This window comes from Lynx rufus, unplaced genomic scaffold (assembly GCF_022079265.1).
Source record: "Lynx rufus isolate CCGP_SWC_20201006 ecotype Redwood Valley unplaced genomic scaffold, mLynRuf1.p SCAF_8, whole genome shotgun sequence".
NCBI classification, from domain to species: Eukaryota; Metazoa; Chordata; class Mammalia; order Carnivora; family Felidae; genus Lynx; species Lynx rufus.
Window position 1 is genome coordinate 79,468,697 of NW_025814896.1, and position 13,722 is coordinate 79,482,418.

Here is a 13,722-nt window from a genome sequence, read left to right on the forward strand (position 1 = left end):
GTCAAATTGGTTTCCATACAACACCCAACTCTAATCTCTTTTTTTTTTTTCCTTCCCCTCCCCCATGGGTTTCTGTTAAGTTTCTTAGGATCCACATAAGAGTGAAACCATATGGTATCTGTCTTTCTCTGTATGACTTATTTCACTTAGCATCACACTCTCCACTTCCATCCACGTTGCTACAAAGGGCCATATTTCATTCTTTCTCATTGCCACGTAGTACTCCATTGTGTATATAAACCACAATTTCTTTATCCATTCATCAGTTGATGGACATTTCGGCTCTTTCCATAATTTGGCTATTGTTGAGAGGGCTGCTATAAACATTGGGGTACAAGTGCCCCTATGCATCAGCACTCCTGTATCCCTTGGGTAAATTCCTAGCAGTGCTACTGCTGGGTCATAGGGTAGGTCTATTTTTAATTTTTTGAGGAACCTCCACACTGTTTTCCAGAGCAGCTGCACCAGTTTGCATTCCCACCAACAGTGCAAGAGGGTTCCCGTTTCTCCACATCCTCACCAGCATCATAGTCTCCTGATTTGTTCATTTTGGCCACTCTGACTGGCGTGAGGTGATATCTGAGTGTGGTTTTGATTTGTATTTCCCTGATGAGGAGTGACGTTGAACATCTTTTCATGTGCCTGTTGGCCATCTGGATGTCTTCTTTAGAGAAGTGTCTATTCATGTTTTCTGCCCATTTCTTCACTGGGTTATTTGTTTTTCGGGTGTGGAGTTTGGTGAGCTCTTTATAGATTTTGGATACTAGCCCTTTGTCCGATATGTCATTTGCAAATATCTTTTCCCATTCTGTTGGTTGCCTTTTAGTTTTGCTGTGCAGAAGCTTTTTATCTTCATAAGGTCCCAGTTTTTCATTTTTGCTTTTAATTCCCTTGCCTTTGGAGATGTGTCAAGTAAGAAATTGCTATGGCTGAGGTCAGAGAGGTCTTTTCCTGCTTTCTCCTCTAGGGTTTTGATGGTTTCCTGTCTCACATTCAGGTCCTTTATCCATTTTGAGTTTATTTTTGTGAATGGTGTGAGAAAGTGGTCTAGTTTCAGTCTTCTGCATGTTGCTGTCCAGTTCTCCCAGCACCATTTGTTAAAGAAACTGCCTTTTTTCCATTGGATATTCTTTCCTGCTTTGTCAAAGATGAGTTGGCCATACGTTTGTGGGTCTAGTTCTGGGGTTTCTATTCTATTCCATTGGTCTATGTGTCTGTTTTTGTGCCACCTTGTAATTATTTTGAACTTAATTTCCTTTATTTCTTTTTTAACTTCTTAAAGTAGAAACTTATTGGTTTTTTTACTTTTCTTCTTTTCTAATACAAGCATTTAAAGCTGTAAGATTTGCTCTAAACACCACTTTAACTATTTCCCACAGGCTTTGTTATGTCTTGTTTCCATTTATAATCAGTACAGAATATTTTCTAATTCCCATTATGATTTTGTTTTTGTTTGACACATGTGTTATTTGGTAGTATGTTGTTTAATTTCCAAATATTTTCAGATTGTCTGGGTATTTTCAGTTACAGGTTTCTAACTTAATCCCATCATGGTCAGAGAACATACTCTATGTTGTTTCATCCCTTAAATTTTATTGATACATGTTCCACATGTGCATGAAAAGAATGTGAAATCTGTTGTTGGTGTAGTCTATAAATGTTAAGTTGCTTTGGTTATCTGTTGCAAAGCTTCTATAGTTGTGCTCTTTTTCTGACTGCTTATTTCTAACTTCTTGTTCCACTGATTAGTAAAAGAAGGTGTTGAAATCTCCAGCTATAATTGTTAATATATGTATTTTTCCTTTTAAGTCTACTAGTTTTTATTTTGTGTACATTACAGCTTTATGATTAGGCATACATATATAGTGTATTGACTCTTTTATCATTATGATATATTCCTCTTTGTCTGTAGTAAAACTGTCTTGAAGTCTGTTTGGTACTCATATTATCATTCTAGATTTGTTTACTGTTTGAATGGCATATCTTCTTGCTATCCTTTTATTTTTAACCTCTTTGTGTTTCTGACTTAAAGTGTATATCTTGTAGATAGCATGTTGTTGAAAACTGCTTTTTTATCCAGTTTGACAGTTTGCCTTTTGATTGGAGTATGTATTGTATTTATATTTAATGTGTTTAATGATGTGGTTGCATTAGTTCTGCCATTTTGCTATTCATTTTCTAATTATTTCAGATGTTTTGTTTCTCTTATTTCGCCTTTCTTGCTTTTTTTTGTGCTAAGAAAATAAATTTAGTATATCATTCTAATTATTTTACTGGCTTTTTAGTTGCATTTTATTGTTCTAAAGATTACAACACCGTCTTTAACCTATCACAGTCTACTTAAAGCTAATAAGAATCACTTTAGGTAAAATATAACCCTAAAGTAAGATAGTTTCCTTAGTTTTTCCTTCTTTGTGCCATTGTTACTTATCTTTATAAATTATACAGAATTACATTATGTGTTACAATTTTTGCTTTAAACAGTTCTTTGTCATTCAAAGAATGTAGAGGGGCAAAATAGAATATATATACATTTAGTCTTTTATATTTACATATTTACTATTTTTTTATATCTGAGTAATTGTCATGCAATGTTTTCTTTCATTCTGAAGAACTTTCATTATTTCCTATAGTGTAGGCATACTAGCAATAAATTCTTTCATTTTTACTTATCTGAAAATCTCTTTATTTTCCTTTTTTTTTTTAAAGATTGTATTCTTAAGTAATTTCTACACCCAACGTGGGGCCCCAACCACAACCCCGAGATCAAGAGTCACACTTTCTACCAACTGAGCCATCCAGGTGCCCCTCACTTTGATTTCTAAGTACAGTTTCTCCAATATAGAATTCTTATTTAACAATTATTTTTTTCTTTTAACGGTTTGTATCTCCCATTCCAGTGTCTTCTAGCCTCCATTATTTCGATGAGAAGTTAGCCATTGATATAATTATTCCCCTGGATGTAATGCACCCTTTTTATCTTGCTTCTTTCACGATTTTATTTTTTACTTTCAGAAGCCTGACTGTGATATGCGTAGGTGTGGTTATCTTACTTGGTATTTGTTGAGCTTCTGGGATCTGTAAATTAATGTTTTAAACAAAATTTGGGGAGCTTGCAATCATTATTCTTTTAAGTGTTTCTTCTGTCCCTTTCTCTCACTTATCTTCCGGAACTCCAGTACATGTATGTTGGACCTTTTGATATTGCCCCACAGGCTTCTGAAGTTTTGTTTCTTTTTCTTCACTCTTTATTTTTTGGATGGAATAATTTCTTTTCTTTTCTTTTTTTTTTTTTTTTAGTTTTATTTATTTTGAGAAAGAGAGAGCACGGGAGGGGCGGAGAGAGAGAGGGATGGAGAGAGAGAAAATCTCAAGCAGGCTCTGCACTGCCAGCATAGAGCCTGACATGTGGCTCAAACCTGCAAACTGTGAGATCATGTCCTGAGTGGAAATCGTCAGATGCTTAACCGACTGAGCCACCCAGGCGCCCCTGGATTGGATCATTTCTAATGCTTAACTTCCATTTCACTGGTATATTCTTCTACCATTTCAGTCTTTTTCTTGAGCCCATCTACTAAATATTTCAATTATTGTGCTTTTTAGTTCTAGAATTTCCACGTGGTTCTTCTTTATAGTTTCCATATCTTTGTTGAGATTTCCTATGTGTTTATTCAGTAACACCATTTTCCCTTTGAACATACTTATACTAGTTGCTTTGAAATCATTGTCTGCTTTTTTTTTTAACGTTTATTCTTGAGAAAGTGAGACAGAGTGAGTGGGGGAGGGGCAAGAGAGAGGAGGACACAGAATCTGAAGCAGTTTCCAGGCTCCGAGCTATCAGCACAGAGCCCAAAACGGTGCTGGAACCCACCAACCGTGAGATCATGACCTGAGCCGAAGTTGGATGCTTAATCAACTGAGCCACCCAGGCATCCCAAAATCACATTGTCTGCTTTAATCCAGTATGTAGGTTCTCTCAGAATCAGTTTCTGTTTACTGTTTCTTTTCTGAGTAGTTCATATTTTTTAGTTTCTTCATCTTGTAACTTTTGGTAGGTTATCTTTGTGCAGTTCTGAAATGTTTTTGTTCTTAGAATTGTTGGGGTTTTTTGTTCTAGTAGGCAGTTAACTTGCCTGACCCAAACTGCAAAATCTGTCTGCCTCATGGTATGTAGTAAATGCTGTCTCTGCATGGGTTTTTCTTGGCTGCTAAGCTACTGTTTTAGCCTGACCCCAGGGTCATACCAGCCTGTGTAGTTTAGTATTCAGGCAAGATTTTGGACAGACTTTATATTCAGATTTGGGGCTTACCTGCTTAGCTTCACCTTGCTTTATGGGTTCCCTCTCGATTGCTAGTTGTTTTCTAGTCCTAAGTAGGGCTCCTGCTTTCAGAAGCTTGAGCTCAATGAAGTTTGGGAAATCGTCAAGTCAAAGGCACAAGAAAGTCTCACTTCTCTTCAAGAGCAATTCTGTCTTGCAAGTGTCTTTCTGCTTGTCTGCTTAGCTGGATCTCCTAGGGTCTCCTGTACACTTTCATAGTTTAACAATCATTTGGGCAGAGTTTATAGTTACATTTTAGATCTCCAGTCTTCTGTGACTTTCTTCTAAAATTTCACCTTTAAATTTCCAGCTTCTCTTTCTTTCAATTGTATCATCTTTTCCCTGGAGCTCATAAGGCTGTAATTTTCCTACCTTAGCTGGGGATATTGAGAAAAGTGCCCTCAGGCAGAAAGCCATAAACTCACAATTCTTACCTCATGCATCTTTTTTTTTAAGTTTTTAATTTTAATTCCAATATAGTTAACATAGAGTGTTTTATTAGTTTCAGGTGTACAATACAGTGATTCAACAATTCTATAGATTACTCAGTGCTCATTGTGATAAGCATATCATCATGATAAGTGTACTCTTTTAACCCGATCACCTGTTTCATTCAATCCCTCCCCTACCTCCCCACCTCATGCATCCTTTAAATGTAAACACTCAACTTTCTACCTCCCTTTGATTATTTGCCAGTACCTACATTTGGTTGTTTATAGTATTTTTGCTCTGTTTCTACCATTCTTTTCTTTAGAAGGAACTTGTCGTCACACTCTAATCTCACCCTATCGTGTCTTTTTGATGTTTGGGAAACAGTGATCTGATGTACTCGCCTTGCCTTCCAACATTGATTTTAGAGAAACGCATCTTTCCCCTCCTTCTTTTCTTTTCCTTTCCTTTGTCCTCTACACTGTCAGCCAGAATAAATTCAGAATATTGATTGTAGCAAAGCACTAGTTCAGAATACAATTTGTCCCAAATCTGCTTCCTCCCAAAATCATTTCTGTCCTACCTCCATTTTTACCCAAATAGCCCCTTCCCACCCACCCAAGCAAAGACATTTTAAAGCTTTTTTGTGAGTTCTTCATTCCTCCCATTCCCAAACTGTGTTTTTTTGGGTTATGGTGTTGTTGTTGTTGTTGTTGTTTTTTTTTTTTGGTATATAAAAATTTGGAATTAGGTGTTAAAACCACTATCAAATTAGATTCAGAGAAATACATATAGTTTCCCCCAACATTTTCTTTTTTTTTTTTTTTTTTAATTTTTTAATGTTTATTTATCTTTGACAGAGAGACAGAGCATGAGCAGGGGAGGGGCAGAGAGAGAGGGAGACACAGAATCTGAAACAGGCTCCAGGCTCTGAGCTGTCAGCACAGAGCCCGACGCGGGGCTTGAACTCACACTCACAGACTGCGAGATCATGACCTGAGCCGAAGTCAGACGCTCAACTGACTGAGCCACCCAGGCGCCCCAACCCCCAACATATTCAACATTTAATTTCACTGGGATTTTGAAATTATTGCCCTGATTTTTTTCTCCTTAAGGTTTTCACCAAGTAGAAAGAAGAAAAGTAATTAAAACTAACCCCTATAAAGTACATTCAGCTTCTCAATATATTTATATTTTATTTAGAGGTAATTTGTTAGTTTTAAGAAACATGTCTTTTTTACAAAATGGTTTTATTGTTTGGAAGTAAGTAATAAGTGCATTGGAGAAGTATGTGAAACTTATGCTCATAACATTGACTTTCTTTTGTCAGGGAAAAAGGAAAAGCCAAAGAAGTTCACAAAACAACCAAAAAAGCAGATGTCTTCACCTTGTGGTCAGAAGAAAGAAAAGGTGTTAGAGAAGGTAACTCTAAATTATCTATTACTGTTCTAAAGTTCATATTGAGAAATAAGCAGGCAAATATAGCCAAGAAAAATCTGAAGAAGAGATAAGAACATACAGTGGAATGCTAGAGATATAGCAACGAACAAAGAAGTTCCACATAAACAGATTAAAGATCTCTAAGATATATTGATAGGCGAGAAAAAGTATGCATAGTATAGAATAGATAGAGGAATCTATATATCTTTCCTTATATATGCATAAAATGTTGCCTCTAAAGGGAAGTGAATGGGAGACAGAGACTTTTCACTATATGTGCTGTTTGTAACTTTTGAATCTGGAACCAGTAGTACTTGTTCAAAAAACTTTGAAATGAGATAAATAAGTAGACTTTATAATTTTTAAATAAATTGTATTTTATGAGCTTTTAAAATAATTCTTATTTCACATGCCTTTGAAAGCCAGGTAGGATTAAGAGGACAATAATAACCATATTTGACTAAAAGAGAAATCGTAGATTCCAAAAATGTATGGAAGGCTGGGTTGAGACAAGTTCCACACAATTATATTGGGCAGGTTGTACGTTCATCTGCGTGCCAAGTGCTGCAAGCACACAAATGGGTGAATTCTAAAGATTGTATAAGCTGGGGCTTCCAGGTCAGACAGATAAAGCTGGGTTCAAATTTAGGTCTATATCTCTTTGGACAAGTTCTTTAACTTCTCTGAGCCTGTTTTATTATAGAGATAATTACGGCTGCTGTCTCGTGTGGTTGTTGCAAAGTTTAAATGAAATAATACTTGTGATGCTTTCGGTGGTGTCTTGAACTCAATAAATTAGGCTGCTTTTTATTTTAAACTGTAACACTAATCAGTAAATATGTTCTAATTGGACCTTAATGTTATCTACTCTTTTTTAGTCAACTTCTAGAGATGTGTCTCCTTTCATGTGAGTATTGCTCCTTAATCCATCAGATATTCACTCTTAAAGCATCAGTGCTGATTTTTGTTTAAATTTTCTAATAGCGTGAGTATGCAGAAGAATAAATGGGATGCCACAAGATCCTTGAGATTCAACCAGGATGCACAAAGGGAAGATGGTAAGTTTTAATATTTAGGTAACGTACAGATTAGGTATAAATAACAGTGATAGGAATCTTTCATTTTTTTAAAAAATTTTTTTTTTTACTGTTTATTTTTGAGACAGAGACAGAATGCGAGTGGGTTGGGGCAGAGAGAGAGGGAGGCACAGAATCTGAAGCAGGCTCCAGGCTCCGAGCTGTCAGCACAGAGCCTGACACGGAACTCAAACTCACAAGCTGTGAGATAATGACCTGAGCCTAAGTCGGACGCTCAACCGACTGAGCCACCCAGGTGCCCCAGGAATCTTTCATTTTATGCAGTATGCTGAATAGTGTTAAAAGTTCCAACTGGAATAAAGCCCAGAATTTGCACATTCCCTTAGGAATCAACCAGAGTTGTATTAGTAGACAACCCCAGCAGATAATGTGTTGTTTTATGCACCTGTGGTTTGGAGGTCTCAGACTGACTTTTGCCCATTACTTGCGCATCATATTTTAGGTTCATTTACAAGTGGGTTTTTTTTTGTTCTTCACTATTTATTATAACATGTAACCAATAGGTCTGTTTTTAATCTTTTTTTATTTTTTATTTTTTTAATATATGAAATTTATTGTCAAATTGTTTTTAAAAGCAGCACAATTACCTATGTATAAGCCATTTTGCCACTTGCTGCCTAAAGTTCTTCAAAGATAAATATGTGTAGATGTCTGTAAAATAGTATCTAATGGTATTTTGATAAATTCATGATAATTGAAGTGTGTGTTCTTTAAGAAACAAGTTATAAATCATCCCCATAAAAAGTTAGGTTTATTATATTTTACCTCCAGATCAGCGGCGGATGTCCGAAATTACAGGGCACCTAATAAAGATGAGATTGGGTGATCTGGACCGTGTCAAGTCAAAGGAAGCAAAAGAAGTAAGAATTATGTGCTAGGGCACTGTGCTTGCATAGATATGCCTTCCTACTTTATTTTCATCATGAGTAATATAAAGATGTTTTAGGCAGAATTTCTAAAAACTAATGGAAATATTTTAATATATTTTTATATTCTGTACCAGTTCACTCACATAAACGTTGTCCACCTTCGTATCACCCGTGGTCCATAAGTCCTCTATAACACACATAATAAGGTAGGTTATTGCTGAAAGTGTAATGTCACACCACGAGTAGATTAGCTGTGCATTGCTGACTATCCAGAGGGTGACTTTTTGGAAGTTGCTGATTTCAGTCAACTCTGTAGGCAGTGCTTAGATGTTATTTCTAAAATAAGATGTAATCTTGCTGAAAATGATGCCTGGAAATACCTGTGTTCTTTTTTTTTTTTTTTAATTTTTTTTTTTTTCAACGTTTATTTATTTTTGGGACAGAGAGAGACAGAGCATGAACGGGGGAGGAGCAGAGAGAGAGGGAGACACAGAATCAGAAACAGGCTCCAGGCTCTGAGCCATCGGCCCAGAGCCTGACGCGGGGCTCGAACTCCCGGACCGCGAGATCGTGACCTGGCTGAAGTCGGACGCTTAACCGACTGCGCCACCCAGGCGCCCCGAAATACCTGTGTTCTTACTAAAACTATGTATTAGTCATAACACTGTATATTAACATTAGTATTGGTATTATGTATTCACAAAAACTCTTGCCCTAATTCTTTTATTTAAAAATTTACTTCCCTATAAAACTTATAAAATCTTTCTTTTTTAATTTTAATTTCAATATCATTAACATACAGTGTCAAAAATTCTAAAATCATTGTGACCTTGGTTAGGCAAATATTTCTTAGCTGTGACACCAAAAGCATGATCTGTGAAAGAAAAAATTTGACAAATCAAACTTTGTCAATGGTCTTTTTGAAAGACACTACTAAGAAAATGGTCTTTTTGAATATCAATGGTCGTTTTGAAAGACACTACTAAGAAAGTGAAAAGATAAGCCATAATCTATGAGAAAATATGTGTAAAAACACTTATCTGGTAAAGGATGTGTCCAAAATATATAAAGAACTTTCAAAACTCAATAATCAAATAATCCAATAAAACTAAATGGGCAAAAGATTAACCAGACCCTTCATGAAAGAAGGGATACAGATGGTAAATAAGCACATAAAAAGATTCAGCATCTTTAGTCATTAGGGAAATGTAAATTAAAACCTCAGTGAGATAACTGCTATATAACAACTAAAATATCTACAATGAAGGGGAAAAAAGTGCTGGTCAGGATGGAGAGCAACTGAAACTCTCATTTATAGCTGGTAGGGATGCAAAAAGGAATGGTCACTTTGGAAAACAGTGTGTCAGTTTCTTATAAAGTTAAACATTTACTCACCATAGAGATCAGTTCATACATGTTTATACTGGCTTTATTCAGAACTGCCAAAAATTAGAAACAATCCAAATGTCCTTCACTTGGTAAATGAATAAACCAACTGTGGTGCATACAAAAAAGAAAGAACTAATACATCAGTAACATAAATGAATCTCCTACACATTACGCTAAGTGAAAGAAACCAGATTTCAAAGGCTACACAGACTGTGTGATTCAATTTAGGTAATATTTTCAAAAATACAAAACTGTAGGGACATAAAACAGATAAGTAGTTGCCGGGAACTGATCGTGGGTTGACTTATGAGAGGCACAAGGGGATTTTCTTGAGGTGATGGAAATGTATTTCTCCCTTGTAACAATGGTTACACTACTGTATGCATTTTCAGAACTCAGAACTGTACGCTAAAAAGGGTGAATTTTTACTATATGTAAAATTATTCACATAAATTATAATTCAAAGAGCCTGAATTTTAAAGATCAAAATAAAATTACTTCTAAGCTAAAAAGTAATGCCATTTTAATAAAGCAGAGCTTCTGTTGATTCCATAAAAATAATAACTTCATTTTGCCCCTTTACTCTGCAGTTTGCAGGAGGTATTTATTCCAGACTTGAAGCGCAAATTAAGGCCTCAGTGCCAGTCACTGCCCGGCAAAGCAGCTCAGAAAAAAACACAAGGTAAAGCAGCATAAACAGATTCAGAATGCGACTGGCTTTGACGTGATTTTCTTTTTTTAGGGAAAATGACATGAACAATAGAGGCACATAATTGGAGTTTGGTTTGTTTTGTTTCAAAGATTAGATCATCAAGACATTAGTCAGAACCAGAATTTAACATCAAGTTAAGACTTAAAAAGCTCATAAGCACAAAACTTAATGAAAGTATAGTTTTGGGTTTTTTTTTAAGTTTTCTGTTTACTGAATTACTTCTGTTCTGAGCCACCTGCTGATAAGAATGTAAACTATACTGCTACTGTGAATTAGTAGAATTTTATACTATTTATGGGTTATATATTATTATTTTATATAAATCATTGAAGTCTTTCCTGTTCCTTATTTTATTTCTCTTAATAAATGGGTCCTCTGTCATTTTACATCACAAAATTTCTTTTAAATTATAACACTGATTGAGATTGGATCATTAATACTACAGATCCAAATGCCTTATCAGCAATTCTGAAATCCAGAAAACTCAGAAAACCATCAAGACTTTTTTGTACATTTGTGGCAACTCAAACCTGGCTGAACTACTATGATGCCATTTATAGTTTTTATTTATCACACTTAATTTAAATGTTCGTTTGTTACACTGAAAAAGTATTAATGTGTTTGGTTAAAGGGCATTGCTCCAATCCATAATATACAATATATGTACCATATTCTGTCCCCCACATCCACAAAAATCTGAATTCCAAAATATGTCTCACTCCAAACGTTTTTAAAAATGGATTGTGGGGCTACATGAAGTTTCATTTAACTCTGATACTGTCAAGCAAACAGAACCTAAAGAAGCAGCAGCAACTTCCTCCTGTTTTAGAAGCACCTCTGACCTTCTTTTCTGTTTAAAAAATCTAGGTCTAAAAGCCGTTTTGGTCCAGGGCGTCCTGCATAAAGCATCTTAACTACAACTAAAAAGAAGACACACCTCTGGACATCTGAGATTGCTCACTTCTTGAAGATCTTCAGAACAATGACTTCTAAATGTTTTATTTATTATTCTTGCAAACCACATAAATCATAATGCTAAGGGAAATGTATAGTTAGGTCTTTTGAAACCTAATTGTAAATATGAAACTTCTTAAATCTGACTTTCTTTTAATGTGATGCTATGTAGAAAATTAGTATTTACAGATTTGCATAGTTAAGACTCCTAATATTTGTTACCCTTTATTTATTTGAAAGAGAGGAGGCCTCAACTCTCAAGTAGCTAAAACTTTTTAAGACCTTAATAAATTAAGGGAACACAGCTGGTGATGGTACTGTGCATGTGCACTGATTATAGTATGCCTTTTGAGCTGTAACTCTTGGGATAGCATTGAGAACTGCAATCTGTGTAATGAAACTCCCAGGGATGCTAATTTTAAGTTTGCATGAATATTAAGGAGTGACAGGTCTCAAGCCTATATTAAATAAAGTTTCAAGGTGTGATGTATTCCCTGTGTTGGGCAAGAGGGTTAATTTTTTTCAGCATTAATCCATGGAAAGCACAATGTTCATCCAACTTGGTTTTTTTTTCAGTTTTTAATGCTTATCTATTGGTTATCTGAGCTGGAATTACTGATTGTTCCTTTTCCTCTGTGAAGCCAGTGCCATTCTGAATTTATTAAAATAACTTGATAGTTTTAGGATAGTAAATCATTTTAGTTGTATAATACACCCAGTGTGCAGTTCTCAGGGCTCTAAAACCCAGCCATGTTTCTAAAGCCATTCGAATAGCCCCATTAAACAGTTACAATTACTACTTTAGCAGTGTCTAGAAGGAAACATTCCCAAATACATTTGATGGGTGAAAAATGCTGTGCATTCAGTAGAAGTCAAGCTAAATTCTATTATATAGATCATGTTTTAATTTTTCTAACCAAGCAGAAAGAGTGCTCAGGGAAAATTTGTTCCAAACTATAAGCATAAAAAATTATGTGTTTGGAAATCACATATAGGCGTTTGAAAAACTTATAAAATTCACTGTTTCTATTTGTAGTCTCCATTGTCTTATAATTGGAATTTCTTCAAATTATTTAGAGAACAGATTTTGATAATGTGTGACAGAATGGCAGTTTCCATTGAAATGTTGAAGTGTTAAACTCCGTTAACACATACAGAAATCATTTTTAGGGACTATTTTAGTTAGTAAATGCAGCTAGATGTTATTTGATGCTATAGGTATGGCTTTTCCAAGGTTTTTGAATTTATGTTTGGAAATTTTGTTCCAGTTTATGTATCTTTCAATTGTTTGATGTTTTTGAAATAGATTATAAAATTTTTATTTTCAAAAGAAAATGTTTTATAGTACATGGTCTATAAGCTCTGTTAAATACCACAGTCTTGTTTCTTTTACTGTATTCTCTGATTAAAAGGATTTAGGCCTGTACAGGTTATATAGTGCTGTGATGGTCACAACTGAAAGAAGTATGCTCTTTAGATTTTTATCTGATGATAAAAAGGCAAGTTGCTTTTCCCCTGGGAGGACTGTACCAGTGGATTGATTTTTTACAAACCAGAATTTATCAGCATTTGATTTTCTTCAGAATAGGCTTTTTATTTTATAAACATCTGTAATACATAGCACAGGTACCACAAACATTTTAATCAAACTGTTAATAGTATTTCTTTACCAAATACTTTGAAAAGGTTTTATCTTACATTAATTCTGAATTTACATTCCTTTAATTGAAATAAATGTTAATGACAAAAATGGTTTGAAAAGTCCCTTGATCTGAATCATTCCATCTTCTCAGGAAAAGTCTGGACGCGCTCCTAGAGCACAGGTTTTCATGAAAAATTAGCTCTGTTACAAGGTGTATTTTATAAATTTTAAGATTGTTTCGAGTGAGTTTATCCTGGTAAAGATTCAGCAAAATATTTAGGGGCTAAAATATTGCAGGAAAGATTATCTGTTAGGGGTGCTTATTCCACACTCTTGCACCATGTTTGTAATTCTCCCTTTGCAGAACATTCAGCCAGATATTGTGAGATACGCTAAATTGCTTTGGAAGCTGAGGCTGAAGCCCTATTATGCTAATCTGCTAAGGGCAAATTTAATATAAAAACAAAAAGAATACGTTTCACATCTAATATCTGGAATTAAGTCTTCAGCTCTCCTTCAGCTATTCACTGAGCCAACTATTATGAATCTCACCTTTTCGTACTGCCTAGTTAAGAGGTACTGGGACCTAGCCAGTTCAGTTCAAATAGGCTAGCTCTCCCCCTCTGATTTAAAGCTAATCTGTTGGGGAAGGTGATGGGATAGTATTAATCCCACCCATATGGGATTGTTGGAGGATTAAATGGCTTTATCTAAAAAAATTAGCACAGTACTTTCTGACTTATAGTAAACCCTCCATAAATATTAACTATTGTTGTTGCATTGTTATTTTAATATTTGGAAAGTAGCCTTAAATTCTTTTTTTTTTTTAATAATTTTTTTTTCAACGTTTATTTATTTTTGGGACAGAGAG

The 13,722-nt window shown here is 35.0% G+C and overlaps 1 protein-coding gene across 1 annotated transcript in view; it reads left to right on the forward strand.

The window, feature by feature from the left end:
- Window positions 1–12,946, forward strand: part of SANBR (SANT and BTB domain regulator of CSR) — a 63,200-nt gene extending 50,254 nt beyond the window's left edge. The window contains exons 16-21 of the mRNA XM_047069636.1: window positions 6,079–6,170; window positions 7,067–7,095; window positions 7,173–7,246; window positions 8,057–8,145; window positions 10,134–10,225; window positions 11,123–12,946. Coding sequence (XP_046925592.1) covers window positions 6,079–6,170; window positions 7,067–7,095; window positions 7,173–7,246; window positions 8,057–8,145; window positions 10,134–10,225; window positions 11,123–11,159 — 413 coding nt within the window. The 3' untranslated portion in view covers window positions 11,160–12,946. The remainder of the gene's footprint in view (window positions 1–6,078; window positions 6,171–7,066; window positions 7,096–7,172; window positions 7,247–8,056; window positions 8,146–10,133; window positions 10,226–11,122) is intronic.
- The last annotated feature ends 776 nt before the right edge of the window (window positions 12,947–13,722 follow it).